Genomic DNA, 20,963 nt, shown 5'->3' with positions numbered 1-20,963 from the left:
AGCCTTGGCACCACGAGGACGACATTCCCTGTGTCCAGTGAGCTATGGCATCCTTCACAGGCTGTGTGATGGTTGAAAGTGTCGACTTGACAGGGTCTAGAATTGCCTTAGAAACAAACGTCTGTGAAGAAGCATCTACAGTAGGTTGATTGAGATGGGAAGACCCACTCCAGAGCGTCCCACTGTCTGTGGCCACAGACTGCATGGAAAGGGGAAAGCTGGCCGAGCCAGGAACGTTCGGCGCCTCCCGCTTTCTGACTCCGGACTGCAAGCATCCTTCTACTCCTACTGCGACGCCTACCGCGTCATGGTGGATGTCCCTCCCTCCGACAGGAAACCAGACTAAACCCTTCCACACCCACCTTGCTTCTTGTTCGGCATTTGCTCACAGCCGAGAGCAAAGTAGCTAATAGAAGGGACAACTTGAGATCGAAGAACAAGAAACGTAAAAAAAATCTGTAATTGGTCGCAGCTCAAGTGTGGAGCCTTGGGTCAGGCAGCAATCTGCAAATCATCGATATTAATGACAACATAAAGTGTTGAAATAAGGGTTTTTTTTTTTTTTTTGAGGAGTCTCATCCAGCTGAGGATGGCCTTACATTCCTGATCCTCCTGCCTCCACCTGTCAAATGCTAGAATTACAGGCCAGTGGTACCCCGCCCAAGAAGACTTCCTAAAGTAAGACAGATGAGACTTAAGATCATTTGCCAAACCTGAGTCAGCCACTGAGTCAGTACCGTCAGCTGCTACCAGGAAACTAGACTGTAGTGCGTGCCGTAGGCCTGAAATGGCAGCTACTCAGGAGGCTGAGACAGGAGAATCACAGATTCCAGGTCGGCCTGGGCTACAGAGAGCAGTAAGACAAAATGCAAAGCAGATATTGCTGTCATTATATTGGGGACCACTGTACAACTTCATTCCGTTGTGGTACCAATCATGCATTAGCTTTCCAAGTGGATGACATGTGTTTTAATGTCCTTTTGGTCACCACATCGATTGGCAGAGTTTTAAGACGTGAGTCTGAAACTCACCTTTGAAGTGCGTTGCTCAGATGTCTAGTGTAGAAGGAAGAGCTGGTAGGTGGAAAAGGAAATCTACCAACTGTTGCAGGATATTTGATCCCACTGTGAACCCCAAAACTGTAAGGGTTCAGCTCCTTTGCCCCATAGCTTTTTGGGCTTTGAGCTAACAAGCCTTTGGCCTTGAGGTTTTTCTTTGTTTGTGTGTTTGTTTTGTTTTTCGTTTGGGTGTTTTTTTTTCTTTGTTTGTTTGTTTGTCTGTTTTGCTTTTTGCTGCTGGGCTGTCAGTTGAGCTAGTGAGTCTTTTGGGTTTTTTCCATCCAGACCTGAGCTGAGAAGGAAGGTCAGCTGGGTACTTTCTCTGCCTCTCTGAGCTAGTAGGTTGCAACCCCAGCATCTGCCTCCTGAGTTTTTATTGGTAAAATAGAACGGTTGGGATTTTCCTTCTTTTAAACAACAACCAACAACCAACAAAAGGAACTTAAACAGAATAGAAGCGAGGGAATTGTCAACCATCAAATTCGTCGCCAACTACAGACATCCAGGAAAACCTTAGCAACTGTGAACCAAAGACAGAAGAGTTAGAACTCATGTTTCAGCCAAGTAGCTCAGGAATTGAAGTCACTGCTTCCTAAACCTCGGACTGCTAAGCACTGGCCTAGAGCAGGAGAGATGGCTCATCAAATAAAAACGCTTGCTGCCAAACCTCACAAACAGAGCCCCATCCCTGGGACCCGCATGGCAAAACCAAAGAAATGCGTGCAGCAAGTTGTCTTCTGTTTATATGCACACTGTGGCACATGCGTGTGTGTGTGTGTGCGCGCACACACACACACGGGGCCTTTGATTTTGTTTTTAACTGCCCCACCAACAAACGAAAAGAGGCAAGCCCCAACACTGAAGAACTTGAAGGCACAGTTAAAGACTTAAGTAAACTCTTGCACCCTATAAAAATTAACAGGGTTCTACACAGATTTCCTTCGGAACTGCCAGTTCTTACTGTACAAAACATAAAGGGTCATCAAGCTGTAAACTTTGGGTCTGGTTAATCTTGGTGTGGGATGCTTTTATTTGCAATTTTTATAATAAGGTTTATAAAAATTAAAAACAAGACACAAAAGTCAACAGAACTTGTTTTAGTCCGTTCAGTCTGCTACAACAGGTGACCATAAATTTGGTGGTTCGTAAATGGTAAGCTTGCTTCTCGCAGTTTTAGAGATTAGGGAGTTCATGACCATATTTGGTGTTTGATGATCAATTTTCTAGCTCACAGATGATGCCCTCTTGCTGTGTTCTCACTTGGAGGAAGTATCAGGGGTCTCCCCAGGCCTTTTTTTTTTTTTTTTAAAGAGCTCTAATCTCATTCGTGAGGACATTTTGGTCCAGATTACCTAATCATATCCTCAAATCTACATCTCCAAACACTATGTTCCCTTCAGGTTTAGGATCTCATTATTGAGTTTGTGTTTCAGGGCAACACAGACAGTGAAACCAGACATCACTCATCATGATCAGGAAGCTCACTTGGAGGAAGGAGCCACAAAGTGTGAGAAATATATACTCAAGAAGAGAAACATTGTTTAAATATTTCTGAATATAAAAAGCAATGTAAGATGTGCCTTCTTCAATCTTTGAAGAGAAGGGCAACTGTTGATTTAAAAACCAGCACAAGCAAATTACTATCTCTCCTGTGCCCAGTTCTTTTCAGAGAAAATTCAAGAAGCAGCTCGGTTGTTAGAGTGCTTGCCTAGCATACATGAGGCTCTGGGTTTGATCCTAATCACTGTATAAATCGGCTATGGTGATACAAGGCTGTAATCCAGCGACTGGAAGGTAGAAAAAGAAGGGTTGTGAATTCAAAGTTATTCTTGCTTTATACAGAATTGGAGACCAGCCTGGGCTACATGAGAAATCCCCCCCCCCCAAAAAAAAAGATAATTTTCAAAACACAGTAGAACAGATCAAAATTCAGCTGCAGGAAAAAGACAAGAGATTCAAACTGATTCTGATGTTTTTCCAATAGAAAAAGTCCAGTATCTGGATATAGAGACCAATGTAAAAGGAAGACGAGAGCCGTCATTTGTTCATATTGGAAACTCCTCTAGCAAATGAAGAAAATGTGTCTCTCATTGAGCAGCATCACAGACAGACAAGCTTAGGTTCCTAATCAGCTGGAGGTAGATGACCTACCCAGACGCCTGATGGGAGATTTAAAGGTGAAGAAGGGTTTTCATTAGTTCAGGTACTCACACGTGTCCCAAGGCTCAGCTCTAGGTAGGCTATGAGCTCAGAGAGACATGAGGAGACTTCAGCGCAGGACTTCTAGAACTTTTTCCACTTGCGAACCTCACCTGAGAAATTTTTCTGCCACCCTAGGTGTGTAAAGTAGGTATGCAAGTTAAGCATTTGCTTATAACATATAATAATCATAAAATATATTTTAATACGCTTCTTTACCATTTATTAACAACGAAAGCAAATTCAACTGATTAAAAACTAGCTTCATTTCAAACTGAGTTTCAAAGTAAGTTACTGTGTAAAGAAGAAAAACCTAGGAGTCATCAGGATCTTAATCTTAGCCTAAGGACTGTTGACCAACAGATGTCTAGACCACGACATGAACCTGAACATCAGGTTCAGCCCTGTCAGCAGATTGATCTCAGAGCCACCTGGCTCACTTCTCAAGATTGCTCCCCCTTGCCCTATTGTGTAATGGTATCCTAACAACATTAACCATATGCCTCTTCTCAGAAAACCAAAAACGCAAAACACAAAAATAAAAACAAAAAAATCATGACAATGCCTCATGATTCAGAAAATCCCCAGAGATGAGACAATTGTGGTTTGTGCCTTTAAAAACCCCCTCCATCTGTCTTCCCCTTTTGCTGCAGTTCTCAGATTTGCAAAGGAGGCTGTTATTTCAGTGTTGCTACAAAAATAAACTTTAATTTTTTTTTTTTGAAATTAAAAGAAAATTTGTCTGGTGTAGTCTTTCTCTGGTGATCTTGAACTCCACAACAATCCACCCTAAGACCTCTCCAGATTGTCTAGATTCCAAAACAGAACAACAACAAAAAGCATACCAGTTGGTCCAAATTTCAAACGCACATTGGCTGGCAATCCTTACTTTCATTTTGTTTCTAGTTGGGGAATTTGTGACGGTCACAGACTGGGTTCCTTTCTAGAACCTATCAAGTCTAACTTGGTCTTGTCCCCACTGGGGGGCCTATCCCAGGTTAGTGAGAATTACTTTGTGGCAGCCATGATCTCGGCCTCCCCAGACTCATAAGTCTCAGAGCCTCTTCTGGACTCCTGGCCCTGAGTTGGGGTCTTTGGGGGGATCTTACTGGGTGCCATAATGTCTAGATTTTATTAATACATCCTGCCTTTTTGAATAGCATTTCAGCCACAATTAGCTTTATCTTGGAAGGGACAGGATACCCCAAATTCCCTCAACTAAAACAAACCATAAGCCAAAATAAAGTATATTGTCGTTTAAGTTGCTTTTGTTGGGGTATTAACCCCTCAAGATTAGCTCCAACAATATTTCAGAACTCCAGTTATTCCTTTCCCCATTTTCCCCTGAAGTATCCATGGTTTCTTGTGTTCCCAGTGAATAGTAAGTAAAACAAAATAGATGAACACACATATTGATGCATTGCTTTTCTTTTAAACCTTGAGTCAGTATGTAGCTCATTTGGTAGAATATTTGCCTAGAGCACACAAAGCTCTGGATTTGGCCTCAACAGCTCACAAATTGCACGTGGTGATGCATACCCACAATCCCAGTACCGGAGAAACAGAGGCAGGAGAATCAGAAGTTCAAGGTCATTTTGTACTACACAGTGAGTTAAAAGCCAGGCAGGCTGGTTTATAGAAGAACTTATCTACTTTTTTTTTTTTTTTGGTTTGAATTCTGTCCTATTTTTATTCAAGCTGACCTCCAAGACTAGGCTCAAGAGATACTGTTGCTTTAGCTTCCCGAACAGGTGAGGGCTGCTATGACTCTCTCTCTCTCTCTCTCTCTCTCTGTGTGTGTGTGTGTGTGTGTGTGTGTGTGTGTGTGTTTCTGGGCTCAGACCCCAAACCTTAGAAAGGATGGACCTTGGAAAGGATTTATCTCTGCCATATCTTCGCAGAACTTTTTTAAAATTATATAATTATATGTATACTCAATTCATTTTTTTTTAATTTTTTAATCAAATTTTTAATTTTTACATTAATTACATTTTATTCGCTTTGTTCACAGAACTTTTATGGGTATGATTCAAACTTCATAAAGCTGGGGCTTATCCCTTCCTCTATCTCAAACAACAGACAAAAATGGAACATAAATCTTCAGTGTTATTTAGAAAGTGATCCATCATGAAACATCTATATGTACATTTGAATATGAGCAATTATGAAAAATATATACTCATTTGAGAAACTGAACGCCCTCCTTAGTTTCACCAGCTTCTATTCTCCCATCTTTCCCATTCTAGGTCATCTAAACCTTGATTCCTATTTACTCGCTGCCTCATACCTGCAGGCTATTTTTATTACATACATTTTGTTACATCCGTTGTTTCTGAAACAGAGGTCAAGAAAAATTTTAACCCCTAGCCCTAGTTTTCTGTCACGGTTCCTCAGCTTTCCATTCTATTTTCCACAGCTCTCTCTCACAACCTTTTCCCTCTCTTCCCGAGAACCCCACCGGGGCACGCTCTCAGAGCTACACCTGGAACCCCTTTCCAACATCTCAAAGGCTTTAGCACTGGACCCGGCACAGTGTTGACGCCTTCTAAGATTTGCTACATTGTTGAATGACACTGAGCGGCGACAGAAACGAATACGTTAAACTTGTTTCTTTTGGACAAAGTCTCCGTTCTTCTTCCCAGTGCTAAGATCCTGACCGCCCCTCAGCCCTGAGTTGAACGTATTATAAAAGTTCCTGACCAGCAAGAAAGCAAAAAAACCAAAACCAAAACAAAACAAAACTCAGCAACTAAGACTACATTTCCCAGAAAGCATTGTGGCTTCCCCAGCATGTCCGGGCCCTCTTCAGAAATTTCCGGGTTGTGAGGGTGGAGCCTAATGAACCTTCCAATGGTCTGACTGGGCGAGGAGCTTGGTCCAATAAGCGACATGGCCCGGGCACCAATCAGCTGAAAGGTGGCTGGGCGGCGCGCGGGGGCGGCGTCACTGAGCAGCGCCCGCCCATCACGCCTAGCCCTGGCTGTTCTGGTTTGTGTCTGTTTCTTGCCCCTTCTCCCACTGCTCGTAGTCCCCGTTTCCATGTCCCTGGTGGGTTCCGCACCCCAGAACATCCCACGCACATGGCCGCCAGCTCGAGGGAGTCCTCGTTCTCTTCCTGCACGTCCATCAATGATGCGGACGACGAGGGAGTGCGCGGCACCTGCGAAGATGCTTCTCTCTGCAAGAGGTGCCTGGGGGCGCGGGGTCCGGGGTGGGTGATAGGGTCCCGGGCAGAGGTGGCAAGCGGGCCGCTGTCCGAGGCGTACGCTTAGATACTGGGAACGATCTGCCGCGGCCTGGAGCGGCCCTCCCTTCACACCTGGGAAGTGCACGGAGCAGGGAGTGGTTCATTTAAGTCATAATTACGGAGTCTGTGTGAACCCGGGGTGCCACAACTGGGAGTGAGGCTCTGAACAAAGCTTCCTAGATCTTGGCCTTCAGGAAAGATGGGGTGTGTTGCAGGTCTTAGCTACAGCTTTGATGGGTTAGAAATGCAAATTTTCTTTGCTTTGTAGGTTACATCCTGTTGCAGTTGGTCATGATTTCCCATTTTGCACTTGAAACTCAGGCCTTTGAGGGATGGATTGCACGTCCCGGGCCCTGCAGTGTTTGTTTGTAGAGTCAGTACCACACACAGGCCGCAGTATTTGTGGAGGGGTAGTAGGTGGTGGTGGGGCATTGTCAGTGCAGGAGAAAGCACAAAGCTTCCGCATCATTCATTCTTTTATGCATTCCTGCAACAGAGTTATTGGGACATTACATTGTGCTAGTCCTTTACTTTGGTAGGGTTTCGGTGTTCCCGAGTACTTAAAGGATCAAAACAGACATGGTGTTGACTTTACCAGACTCACAACTTAGTTGGGAGGAGCGATAAACTCATAATTTAGCGTTGGGCTCTTGGAGATGCAGCAGCGTCTGTAGAGTTTGAAATTTATGCAGGGATGTTTAAACTGGCAAGAAAAGACGGACACAAGGAAGCAGGACAATGTTCGGAACAAGGAGGAGCGTGGACATTAGGACAATTAGGACAATGCCCTGGAGATAGGAGTAGGCTCTGGACCAGAGAGGTGTTAAGGTGTGGGGAATACAAGCTTTTGGGTGAAGTGTCACACTTTTTTTAGGGTCTTAGAAACTAAGCCTAGGGATTTAAAGCATCAGTCCTGGAGCCGGGCGCTGCCCAAGCTGTGTGTGCAAGTGTGTGTGTGTGGCGTATGTGCATGCAACGCGTATGTGTGGGTGAATGTACCCGTGGATGCCAGAGGAGGATGCTGGGTGTCCTCTTCTAGCATCCTATCTTGTTCCCATGACACTGGCTCTCTCACTGCCCCCCCGAGACTCACCTTTTCAGCTAGACTGGATAGGGAGCAAACCTTAGCAATCTTCCTGCCTCCAGCCCTGCAGCTCTGGGGTTACAGGTGTGTACAGCCATGTCCTTCTTTTTCACAGGTTCTTGGGAATCCAACTCAGGTCCTTATGCTTGTACAATAAGTGTTCTTACCTCCTGAGTCATTTCCCTAGCCCCCTAACCTAGCTTTTTATTTGGCCTTAGTTTTCTTGTCTCTCAAGTAGGAATGGTGGGGCTGGGGAGACAGCTCAGTGGGTAAAGTGCAATCATGAGGACCTGAGTCCGTGTCTCCACCACCCATGTAAGAAATCGTATGTGGCATGCATGTCACCCCAGCCCAGGGAGGTGGAGATGAGGGGATCCCTGGAGCTTACTGACCAACTGCTCTAGCCAAATTGCTGAGTTCCAGGTTCAGTGAGAAAGTCTGTCTCAAAAAGTAAGGTAGAAAAGTGATAGAGGAAGGCACCCAAGAGCATTCTCAGGACAGTGCATGTGCATGCATAGCTATACAGGTAACATGTTTACATCACACAGAGGGAAGAATGTGTGAGAGAGAGAGAGAAGTGGAGATGGCAATGCTGGTTTCTTTTTCTTTCTTTTTTTTTTTTTTTTTGTTTCTCGAGACAGTTTTTCTTTGTGTAGCCTTGGCTGTCCTGGAAATTGCTCTGTAAATCAGGTTAGCCTTGAACTCACAGAGATCTACCTGCCCTGTCTCCTGAGATTAAAGGTGTATGCCACCACTGCCTAGTACACACACACACACACACACACACACACACACACACGCGCACAGACGCACACACACGCACGCACACGCACGCACACGCACGCACGCAGAGTGAGTGCATATTATGTTGGCAGGGGTTGACTTCAGAGGTCAGAAGAGTGTGTCCAGTCCCCTGGTTTGCTTCCTCCTTTGCCACAGAGTCCTGGACCAGTGATGATGTCTGTGTCAAAAGGTTGTGATGAGGATTGAGGGTGGAGTGTTTTCAGCGATGGCCATAGCAGATGTTTCAAATTGCTTATTATTTCCACTTTCAATCCTGTAGTGACTAAGGCCAGAACCATGGCCTCCTTTGATATGTCAGGTTTATATTTATTAATTGATTTGCTATAGCAGCAGCCAGTGGAAGACTGACTGTCCTAACTCTTCCTGTTCTGCTTGAATGTGGTTTATTTCCACCAAAACCAGGTTGACAAGGGCTTGGTTCCTGATGTGTCACTGTTGGGAGATGGTACCTTTGAGAACTTTTGAGGCCTTTAAAAAGGCTTAATGTGTTTCTTTCTTTCTTCTTCTTTTGATGTATAAGTGAATGAATGTGTGTGTGCTTGTGTGTATGTGTGTAGTTGCATGATCCTGTGCATACATATGTGGAGGCTGGGAGAGGATAACATAGATGTCGTTGTTCCTTTGAGGCAGAGTCTCTTGCTGAACCTGGAGCTTTCATTTTTCAATTAGATTTACAATCTGCAAACTCCATGCTGGATTACAGGCATGTGCAAGATCAGGTGTGGCTTTTTATGTGTTTGCTGAGATCATGCTTGTGTAGGAAAGGCTTTTAACTATTAAGCCATCTCTCTAACCCTGTGTATTGTATTTCTTGTAGGAGGGCATTTTCATTCTTTGCAACCCGGTTGGTTATTGTAAGAGTGGGCTGTTATGGAAAACTCCCTGGCTGTCTTTTTTATATGCCTTCTTCCTCATCCACTTTTTTACTCTAATATGACACAGCTACAGGCCTGTGCCATGTTGGTGCTTTGTTATTTGAACTTCTAGTCACCAGAATCATTTGCCAAATGAACCTCTTTGCCCTTTTAAGGTACTAAGCCTATAGCAACACAAAAACAGATGCAGAAACCCTCTTTGTCTTATATGCTCATCATGCTGTGCTTTGTTTACCCGTGACCCAGTGTCCGCCATACCTGTGCTGAGTCCTCTAAAATGAGTGTTCTATAGTTTCCCTCCAGTTCATCAGACTCTTTGTAGCCATTCCCTTCTTCCCTGTGCCTGAACTTTGCTGCTTCCCCTGTGGAGGTCCTTTTCTTGAAGTCTTCTTGTTTCTCATATCTAGCATTCCTAGATGTTTGAGATGTGTGTTTGAGATGTCCGTGCTGTTTGGTTCCCTTCCCATTAAAACAAAATATTTAGTGTATATGAGTGCATATATATATATACATATGCATATACATATGCATGTATGCCTACATGCCAGAAGAGGGTATCATATCCTGTTACAGTTGGTTGTGAGCCACCATGTGCTTGCTGAGAATTGAACTCGGGACCTCTGAAAGAACAGACATTGCCCTTAACTGCAGAGCCACCTCTCCAGCCCCCACCTCCTTCCCATATTTTGAGGTTCATTATTTCTAGCTGGATCTCAACAGTACTGTTGTTTACCCTTTTCCAGTAGCTCAACCAGTTCCTTGAAGATTGGGTGCATGGCTCACCTCTCCTCTTCTTCCTTGTTCTTTCTTTCCAGGCATGGGCCTTGGGGGTAACCTCTCCAAATCCAGAGTTCGTTTTTTTTGTCAGACAACCTTTGTTGAAACTTTTGCAAAATATGGTGCACTTCAAAAATTTTTGTAGCACCCTCACACAAAGGCCACACAAACCTCTGTGTTGTTGCACGGTTACGTGCTGCCAAAGCGAGCACCTTCCTTAATTCTTGACATAGCTCCTGGGTGAGCTCAGTGTCCTGTGTGGACACTCATTCCTTTGTGACCACCTTCTCCTACCGTGATAACTTGGGTCTCCATCCTGGTGCACAACTATCCTCCTCCTTTGCAGTTGGCTTTGTCCACTTTCCTCAGGGCCAGGCTTTTCCTGTCCCCAAGTGGGAGCCTAGAGTTCATAGCCCATCATTCAGCAATTGAGTTGGCAGTTCCTGTATCTCTCTTGTCCTTTGGGCTTAGTAGACCTCTTCAGAGTAGCCAAAAGGTAGACAATAACACGGAGTTGTGGTCCAGCAGGGTATGGTGGATCTCAGAGAAATGACACAACTTCTGGTTTCCGTTTCCTCCTGGAATACTTGTACATACTACAAGTATTACGTAGTAACACACAGTAGGACTTTGTGTCTGCCAGCCTCATGTGTGCCCCTAACAGCTTGTCCATAGTGTGCTTCTCTACTCTTACTCTCTAGAAACAATTCCGTTTGTATCTATGTGAGTGCACGCGTATACACGTGCTGGTGCATGAGCACATATACATGTATGTGAACATGAGAGTTCAATGTGTCTTCCTCTGTTGTATCCCATCTTAATTTTTGAGGAAGAGGTTCTCACCGAGCCTGGAGTGAATGGATTCAGCCAGAGTCTCTGGCCAGTTTGCCCAGGAGTCTGTTTATCTCTACCTTCCCTTAAAGCTGGGATTGCACTTGCATGGCTTCTGGCCTTTTACGTGGATGTCGGGGATCTAAACTCAAGCTTTGTTTTCTAAGAAAACTGGGATTATAAATACTCATGTCAGGTGTCTGCCTTTTATGTGTGTCCTAGAGGTTAAAACTCGGATCCTCATGCTTGTATGTCAAGCACTTTTACCCACTAAGCCATTTTCCCAGATCCTGGTTTACTTGTTTTTGAGATAAGGTTTTATTGTGTAGCCTAGACAGGTCTTGAACTCCTGTCCTTATGTCTCTCTTTCTCTTGTGAGTAGCTGGAACTAAATTTCATAACTCCATATCTGCTTTCAAACTTGACTTCTGTCTCCCTCCTGTATTCTGCTTAACAGAGGACACAGAAGCCTTTGAGTGGAACTGCATTCACGTCCCTCTAAGAGCCTGACTTGTCCTTTCCTGTGGTGACATTTGTCTTTGTCCTGTAGAGCACACCTATAGCTAGAGAAGATGAGTTTAATTGTTGTAGTCTCGCAATAGGAGGGGATAGAAAATACTAGTTAGGATGTTTGCTTCAGCTGGGTTGTTTGTGGGAGGGTCCATGAAAACAGACTTGCCGTGGATCAAGTGCTGATAGGAGTGAGGTGGAGTCACTCAGGATGTTAGAAAGTTTGTCTAGAGATGGACTGAAGTCACTTGTCACCTGGGGGAGAGGGATGTTGGGTATTTTTGTAGGTCACTTGGTGCCTGTACCTCACAGTTTTTGTCAGTTTGACACAAGCTGAGATCATCTGGGACATTGAGAAAATGTCTCCATGAGATTGGCTTGTAGACAAGTCTGTGGAGCATTTTCTGGATTAATGAGTGACATGGGAGGGCTCAGCCCACTGTGGGCAGATGATAGTACCACCCCTGGGCAAGTGGTCCTGAGTTGTACAAGAAAGCAGGCTGAACAAGCCATGGACAGCAAGCAGTGTTCCTTCAGGGCTTCTGTTTTGGTGCCTGCCCTGGCTTCCGTTCATGATAGACTATGATCAAGAATCGTAGGGCCAAATAAACCCTTTCCTCCCTAAGTTGTTTTTATTCGTGGTGTTATTTATTTATTTATTTTTTATTAATTACAGTTTATTTACTTTGTATTCCCCCATAAGCCCCACCCTCCCTCCCCCTTCTTTGCACATGGCCCTCCCCAAGTCCACTGATAGGGGAGGTCCCCCACTCCTTCCCTCTGTTCTTAGTCTATCAGATCACATCAGGAATGGCTACATTGTCATCTTCTGTGGCCTGGTAAGGCTGCTCTCCCCTCAGGGGGAGGTGATCAAAGAGCAGGCCAATCAGTTCATGTCAGGCAGTCCCTCTTCCCATTACTATGGAACCCACTTGGACACTGAATTGACATGGGCTACGTCTGTGCTGGGGTTCTAGGTTATCTCCATGCATGGTACTTGGGTGGGTCTCTGGGAAAAACCCTGTGTTCAAATTTTCTGGTTCTGTTGCTCTCCTTGTGGGGTTCCTGTCCTCTCCAGATCTTACTATTTCCCACTTCTTACATAAGATTCCCTGCACTTTGCCCAACATAAGTCTCAGTGTCTGCTTTGATAGTCTGCAGGGCAGAGCCTTTCAGAGGCCCTCTGTGGCAGGTTCCTAGGTTGTTTCCTGTTTTCTTTTTCTTCTGATGTCAATCCCCATCCCGAAAGGCAAAGAGGATAGACATTCATGGTGTTTTATCACAGAAATAGAAAGCAAACTAAGACCGTGACCTTGTTTTAATCTGTGCGTAGGATTCAGCAATTCAAGATTGCATTGCTTGTCCTTCTTGCAGAATGTCTTGTGTTAGTGTTCTTTAAGATTCCTTATTCCCAGCAGGAAAACAGCATTGCCTCACTATTTGTACCGAGCCAGCTGCCCTCAGATGAAGGCCTGGCTTACGCTAGCCAGCCCGTTCCTAGAGGTCAAGGCCACTTTCCTTGCGCAGCGGAAGAAGTGAATTTTCACAACAGGTCCAGAGGCTGTCAGGCATGACTAGAAACACTGACACTGAGGCAGAGCGGTGGGCAGTGGGCAGCAGGAGAGGGCTCTGCAGAGGGATGATGGCAGGCCCCACAGAAGGTGGGTGTCGTCCTCAGGGATGTAAGTGGGTGGGCCGGTGGGGTCAGGCAGCTGTGCAGGAGATGGGTGGTGGTGGCAAAGGGAGTGTTCGCCGGTTGCCACAGCCCAGTTCTTCACCTCCCTCCCTCAGTCTCTTAATACACATTCTTATTCTGGTAAGGGTGACTTTTTTTTTTTTTAATAATCACAAATATTACTCTGTCACTTGAGAGTATTCCAGATCCCTATTAGTTACAAGGTACAATGTGATTTTTGATTCATTGTGCCTTTTTATGATCTGGTCACTGTCCATTGAATGTCTGTCTAATTAGAAATCTCAACTCAGATGTCTCAGAATGGCCTCAGATGGCCTGCTGCTAACCTACCCTGCTAAAGATTACCCCGGCATGCTTTTCCTCCTCTGCCCCAACCCTCAGCATGCTGATCTCATTGCTTATCAGGTCACAGGTAAAACAGGGAGACGTGTTCTTGGAAGTCTTCCACGTATGTAGTCTGTTACCTAGATCTGTTGTTTTTCCTCCTAAAGTATTTCTGGAATCTACTTCCTTTCTTCCAGCTCTGCTTCTGGTTTCTCAGTGCAAGGTGAGGTCAGGTGTGATCAGGGGTAAGGCACTAGTTTTCCTCCTGGGTTTCCTCAGTTAGTCATTCTTCTAATCCGTATGTCATAGTGAAGCCAGGGCTCTGTAAACGGCTGTCTGGATCATGGCCCTCCATGACTTAGTGGCTTCCCAATGTCAGTGGCCTTACCTAGTTTTACGGGATTCTGCTTGTTCTGACAGGGGTTGCCAGTATCACTTCATCCTACTCTGCCTTTCTCTCTGCTCCCCTTTCTCAGAGCCACTGAGCATGCTGATCCCTCTGTTCAGACTAGTTTCATGTCAGTTTATACAATGTGGCAATTGTACATTCATTCACCCAAAAATCTTTAGTGAGTGCCTGATTCATTTATTATGGAAGTGGTTTTCTAGGCCGACAGTATAGAAGTGAACAAACAAAATGGAGCTCTTAGAAACCAGACAGGAAACAAGCCACATCTGTCATGCCAGATGTGACCTGAAGGGGAAAGACCAGAGAAGGTCCCATTGAGAAGATACATCCACAGCAAACAATTGCAGACCTTGAGGGAGTGAGCCGCTGAGATACCTGAGGAAACCGTATCTTCCAGGGGGAAGACAGAGTGGAAATGCTCCCAAGGGCATAGCCTGCTGGACTCGTTTTATAAGCAGCAATACGGAGCGATTGAGACGAGAAGAGTCTGTGCATGATAGCTTCTTGTAACTTAAATGTTTTAAAAATTATTTTATGGGTATGAGTGCTTTGCCTGCATGTGTGTGTGAGTACCACATGCACCAAGGTCAGAAGTGGGCGTTGGATCCTGCGGGGCTGGAGCTACAGATGGTTCTGGCCGATAGGCACCAACCCTGGGTCCTCTGGAAGAACAGCGAGAACTCAAACACTGAGCCAACTTTCCTGCCCCTCTTGTAACTTTTCTCTTATGAGTTGGGAGCCATTAGAGGATTTTGAGCTGGAGAAAGAAGTAGCTGATTTGGGTTTTAAAAGGGTCTGTAGGGGGCAAGGATGGAGGCAGGGAGATGAAGACTATGACTGCCAGGAGAGACTTAAGTGAGAGCTGCTGCTTCTCAGGCAGGACTGCAAATCCATCACCTTCAAGATGTTCTGGGAAGGAGGAGCGGCTGAGAGAGTGCTGGCAGGTGGCTGTGGGCGTGACTGAGGACTCTTAGGATGATTCCCAGGATATTTAGCTTAGCTCAGATGGCACAGAGCTCCCTCAAACAGATGCCTCTGATACATAGCATGACCTGCATGGTTTTGGAATGACCTGTTTCGGGTGATAGGGGAATGAAGAAACAACAGGTGAACAGACATATACAAAAAAGGTGGAATTGGAAGCCAGTGCAGTGGTGCACACCTGTGGTCCCAGCACTCCGGGAGGTAGAGGCAGGTGGATCTCTGAGTTCGCGGTCAGCCTGGTCTACAGAGCCAGTCCAGGACATCCAAGGCTACACAGAAAAACCCAGTCTTGAAAATTAAAAAAAAGGATAAAAGAAAAACAAAAAGGTGGAATTGAATGGGCCATGCTTCCTGATGGAGAGGCGCGGTAGCTCAGAAACTCACTGTGTTTTACTGCGTACTGTTGAGCAAGGAGTCAAGTTAGCAGAAATCTGCAGGAGTGCAGGCCCAGGCTGCAGTCACCCCAGCGAGGACTGCAGATGGAGCAGTGGCTCATCCTTCCTGTACACACTGTTACCATTTGTACTAGGACCAAGAAAAGGCTTTGTCGTTCCTCCAAGGCCTTGCTGTTACCATGGGTCAGAGGCCTTAAGGTCCAGGGTATGGCTGTGCCTGTGTCAGCGGCACACATTCTCTTAGTACTTTACCTGTTTCCTTTACTCACAGCCTCTGTTAACCGTCCAGCACCCATGTGTTTCCTTTGTGCTGGGCAACTCCGACACAATTCAGAAATTAATTGCTTAATGTTTGAATCTCCCAGAAGAATAATAAACTCAGCACAGAGCAGGGATGCATATGGTAGACACACAGTGAATAGTTGTCAGATGAGAAGCTGAATACAAGTGGCATTGAAGTCTGTATTTCCTGATGAGTGAAGCGCTGGTTTACTGGTGTGAGTGGGCAGTGTGTTATAGAAACCAGAGCAGGCTTCTGAAGCCTGCCATTCCTTTGAGGTAATTAAAGAACTTGATGATTTCTCAACACAAATGACACTGGAGCAGGCCACATGGTCACCTCTAGGCAAAGCTAGATTTACCCTGGGGCTCTGGCCCAGCCCTCTCTGGTGTACTGATTAAATCTTTAGAGCTGTGCACCAGAGAGCAAGGTGGAGATTTTGATCTAAAATATTTTCAAGGCAGGCTCTACTTTCCGTTTCAAGAGAAATGGTCCTATTGTAGAGTGGACCATTCTAGTGAAGATAAATGAGCTTCAAAACTTGCCCATGAATGGAGTAAACTGCAGCGTTTTCACCCACCACCGACCGCTTTCCTTTCCTTCTCTCCTCCCTCCCTTCCTTTCTTCTTTTCTCTTTTCTTCCTCTTTCTGATTTGTTTATCTCTCTGGAGGATAAACAGGATGGCCTCAGGTTTATGATCTTCCTGCCTCAGCTGGGACTGTGTACACCCCTCACCAGGCCTGTTTTTGCGCCTTCAGACCTACTTTCTCTTTTCTTTCTTAAAGCTTCATTTGCTTGGATATTTGTGTACATGCATTGGTACAGTCGAACACATTAGAGGTCGGAGGATAATCTCCGGGAGTCATTCCCTTTCCATTTGGGATTGTACTCAGGTTGTTAACACTTGGCAGCAAGCACCTTGACCTGTCAAGCCGTCTTACCGGTTCCAGAAGCTAGCTAGTTTCCTTCCTTCCTTCCTTCCTTCCTTCCTTCCTTCCTTCCTTCCTTCCTTCCTTCTTTCCTTCCTTCCTTCCTTTTGGTTTTTTGAGACAGGGTTTCTCTGTGTAGCCTTGCCTGTCCTGGACTCTAGACCAGGCTGGCCTTAAACTCAGAAAGATCCTCCTGCCTCCCCGACAAAAGCTTACTTCTTAAAGGACAGTGGTGAGCACGCCTTACTTTCATGCCTTAATGTGAACATTTTGTACCTGTGGTTTTGTAGCGCTCTGCCTCATTCTCTACTGTGTGTTGTGGTTTGGGCAAGTTCTTTTACCTGTATTACAGTTGTTCTAGTGTTGCTATTAAGGTTGTATTCTGTAGCTGGGAGATGGCACATCAGTTAAGAGCATTGGCTGCCCTTCAAGAGGACCTGGGTTCAATTTTCAGGCACCAACATGGCATCTCACAAGTACCTGTAACTCCAGTTCCAGGGGATCTGGCACTCTTTAATGGCCTCTGAGGATACTGCACACATGTGGTGTATAGATACATATGTAGACAAAACAGTCACACTCAGGAAATTCTTAGAGAATAGAAAGGAGGAAGAAAATTATATTGTAAGCACCACCACTTTTCCATATGCTTTCCAGGAAAGGGTTGCTGTGGTGAAGTTGGCAGAATAGTCCAGAAAGAGGTTGTACGAGTTTGTATTACTATCCAAAGTGAACATGTAATGAATTATGGAATATCCTCAATTTCTTAAGTTGTTTATCAGCTGCCAGGTAGAAAATATTTTCTTGTTAATTTATAATGAGTAATAGCACTTATTTTAATTTTAATTTATAGTTACAACATAGGATGTTCATTTTTAATCTACTCACTTTTGGTTTTATGTGGATACCCAATGTTTTGTTTGTTTGTTTGTTTCCTTTCTTTCTTTCTACAGGATTTCTCTGTATAGCACTGGCTGTCCTGGAACTTGCTCTGTAGATGACGAGGCTGGCCTTGAACTTACAGAGAGCTGCCTGTCCCCAAGTGCTGGGATTAAAGGCATGTGCCACCACCACCTGGCCACTTTTCTATTGGGTTGTCTTTTTCTTTTTCTTGGTTTTGTTTGTTTTGTATTCATAGTGTTGGGGGTTGAACCCAGGACCTTGGAATAATGCTAGGCAACTGCTATATTGAGCTGCATCCTTATTATTCAGTATTTATATTTTTATTGTTGGTTTGTAAAGTCTTTGAGCACCAAGGATTTGATTTTCTCTCTCTATTCGGTAACGTATTTTCTGTAAGGCTGATATGTGTCTTCCAGTTGAATTTGTTTGGTGTGTTTCATAGTAATGGAAGTTAGTGTTTATGCTGATACTTGTTAGGTGTGTGCATGCTTACACACATATAGAAGCATGTAGATCAGGTATCTTTCCTTGACCACGCTCCATCTTTATTTTTTTGAGACAGGACCTCATGGAATCTGCAGCTCATTGGTCAGTTAAGCTCTGACAAGTGAGTGGCAGGGTTCCACCTGTGTCTGCCCTACCAGCGCTGGGGCTGCAGGCATGCGCCGCTGTGCTCGACATCTTCAATGGACTCTGGGCATCTCAGCGCAGGTCCTCCTGTACATGGCTGGCACTTTGCCAAGTGAGCCATCTCCCCAGCGCAGTCTTTATTTTCTGACCAGTCCCTGGGAAGACCGTTCCCATTCATTCTAACAGTTTCTTTCAGCATTTCTGTGTTTTCGTTCTTACGGTTTGAAATGTTACATGTCAGGTTGCAGTGTTAACTTACCCCCGTGTGCTGACTGTACAGATTTGAACCACGCTCCGTGGTGCATGCTAAATTTCCATACATGACGTAACACAGCAGTGCTGCACATCCACCTTGTTTTGCAGTTGAAATTGCTGTTGTTCATTTTGATGACTGAAATCATTGACTTACAAGGTACCTAATTGCATATTATCCAGAGGCCCATCTCTTGTTACTCGGGATAAGGAAAGTTTATAAAAATCTCCTAGTTCAATTGATTGCTTCTGCTTTAGGAAGGAAAACTGGAAGTAGATGCTAACAGAGCCCCCTTTCTCAGGGGGGACAGTCTCTCTCTCTCTCCCTCTCTTTCTCTCTCACGTTTGTTTTTTTGAGACAGGGTTTCTCTGTTTAGCCTTGGCTGTCCTAGACTAGCTTTGTAGACCAGGTTGGCCTCGAACTCACAGAGATCTGCCTGCCTCTTCATCCCTGAATGCTGGGATTACAGGTGTGCACCACTACTCCTGGCTGGAGCAGTATCTTTTGGGGGAAGCCTGCTGTTGTTGTTTTGAGACAGGGTCTCTTCATGTAGCCCTGGCTGTCCTGGAGCTTTCTATGTAGACCATGCTGCCCTCAAACTCACAGAGATCCACCTGCCTCAGAATGCTGGATTTAAGGCATGTGCCACCATCAGAGAGAAAAGAGCTAAATCTCCAGCCCTAGGTTTAACTATTCTTACAAGTTCTTTAATGAATCATAAAGTACATATTCCGTGTCTTTCGTTTTTGACATAGGGTTTTACTATTTAGCCTTGGCTGGCCTGGAACTTGCTGTGTAGATCATGCTGACCCCAGACTCACAGAGTGCTGGGATTAAAGACTTGTTCCAGCATGTTTTTATATTCCTCGTACTCTTTAAGCTTTATTCATGTGCATATCATTGACGATACACAGACCCAGATAATAAAGTAGATTTTCATCAGTAAAGCTCCTGCATTCCAACTCAGTCCAGCAGGAACTGAACCAAACTTCTTGTTCAATAGAAATGACTGGCTAAGTGTTCCAAGGAAGAATGAGGAGACAGGGAAGGGTGCAGGGGCTCAGTGGGGTTAGGGACTTGAAGACTCGCAATCTCTGAGAAGGCCAGGTCAGCTCATGCAAAACCTCTCTGGTCTTGCTAACTGGTGTTTGGGGGTTTGGCTCTTGCCCTCCCCCGGAGGTTAGGAGACAGACAGGGCCCTGTTCAGGTGTTGACTGGAACAGACAGTAACTTCTTTTAGCAGCCTCAGATTTTCTTAGACAGATATCCTAAGGTGGGCTAGGGTCATCCTAGAGATGGATTCTTAGCCACTAGTAATAGTGTTTGTTCAGATCTTTATAGCCTACTATTAAGGCCTAGTCAGCAAGCAGACTCAGGAGGCCGGATGGATATTTGGTCAGAAGTCATCCACTCCTGTTTCTGTTGTCTGATTTGTTCCTTCATCTGCTGATGGTCCTGTATAGGCCACTGTAAAGAGGCTTTGGTGAGCATTCTTTTTCTGTCTGCCATTTCTCTCAGATTCTTCTTGTTTTGCGGTTGCCCAGTTGTGGCAATGAGATATTCTGAAAATATGTCTTACGTTCTAAGAGACTAGGACTTCTGCCAGACCTCACAGCCAGAGTTAATAATAAATACACTTTAAGGTCACTCAAGACTGATAGCCTACTGTGTCCTCAAACTGCTTGTTTAATCTGCCTTAGGAGAACAATGTAACAGTCAACCATGCTTGCCTTAGAGGCCCATGAAATGAGCTTTTACAACCCCAGCTAATGCATAGCTATGGTTTTAAGTTATGTACTCTTCCATTCCCCTGACCCAGAGTCATGCACCTAAATCATTAGCTGGAAGCAGCGAATACACGAGCTGAAGACAGCTTCCTAGGATCTACCATAAAGGTAGAAAGCACCCATTTATGCATACTCGTTGGTAAACAATATTTGTCTTCTGGTCAAGTGGGACCACTTGGAGCAAGTGACTTAACCCCTTGTAAAACTCTTTTGAAGATTTTGTTAGGTATCTCATTCCTTCTCCATGTGATACTTTGTATGCTGTTCAGTAAATACAGAACAAAACTCTTTGTAAGGGACAGACACATAGACACAAATACCCACAAAGACACAGTTACACACAAGACAGACAAACACAGAGCTAGAACAAACAGACACAGGGACAGATTCACAAGACAGCCTTTAGGCAGGCCCAGATTTAAGCTTATACTACAGACAGACAGAGGACAGAAGACACAGGGAGAACAAAGTAGAGGATTCAAATCTGGACTTGGTTAAAATGACTCCCAGGGGAGGTCATTCTGTTTCTTTTCTTCATGCCCCCACGCCGCTGCGTTATTGGTGACTCAGAGTTCATCACTAATTCGTTATAATTGTGGAGCCCAGCCACTGGGTGGGTTAATCTTCAGCTGCTGCACGGATTTCCCTGCAGGCTGCGTGTTTACGAGTTCCTGCAGTGATGCGCCAGAACTGCAGTCTTTCTAGAGCCCTGTGGCATGTGGCTTTGCCAGTGATGTGGAGTGCTTCTCATTATGAAATTAAAGTTCAATTTCACCGATGACTAATGACAATCAAGCACCATTCCATGTATTTACCGGCCATTTCTACATCTTTTGTCTAGTGTGTTCAAATCTTTTGCCTGCCTTTGTTGATGTCATTGTTTGTTGGAGGTCATTATACATTCTAGGTAGACTCTTTTGTCAGGCAGACACGCTGTGTGTGTGTGTATCTACGTGCACAGGAAAAAGAAAATGCTGCATTACCATT

General features: G+C 44.9%; 1 protein-coding gene across 3 annotated transcripts in view; it reads left to right on the top strand.

The window, feature by feature from the left end:
- Positions 1 to 6,167: 6,167 nt before the first annotated feature.
- The window catches only part of Lcmt1 (leucine carboxyl methyltransferase 1), a 50,180-nt gene continuing 35,384 nt past the window's right edge, over positions 6,168 to 20,963 (top strand). For 2 of the 3 annotated variants that reach the window (XM_060366887.1, XM_060366888.1), the window contains exon 1: positions 6,189 to 6,444. In XM_060366887.1, the coding sequence (XP_060222870.1) occupies positions 6,338 to 6,444 (107 nt within the window). In that variant the 5' untranslated portion in view covers positions 6,189 to 6,337. Of the gene's footprint in view, positions 6,445 to 20,963 lie in introns of all 3 variants that reach the window. The other variant, XM_021654913.2, reaches the window with a different exon arrangement.

Source organism: Meriones unguiculatus, chromosome 14 (genome assembly GCF_030254825.1).
Source record: "Meriones unguiculatus strain TT.TT164.6M chromosome 14, Bangor_MerUng_6.1, whole genome shotgun sequence".
In the NCBI taxonomy this organism is placed as follows: Eukaryota; Metazoa; Chordata; class Mammalia; order Rodentia; family Muridae; genus Meriones; species Meriones unguiculatus.
Note: the sequence above shows the minus strand (reverse complement) of the source record. Positions and strands in the feature narration are given on the sequence as shown.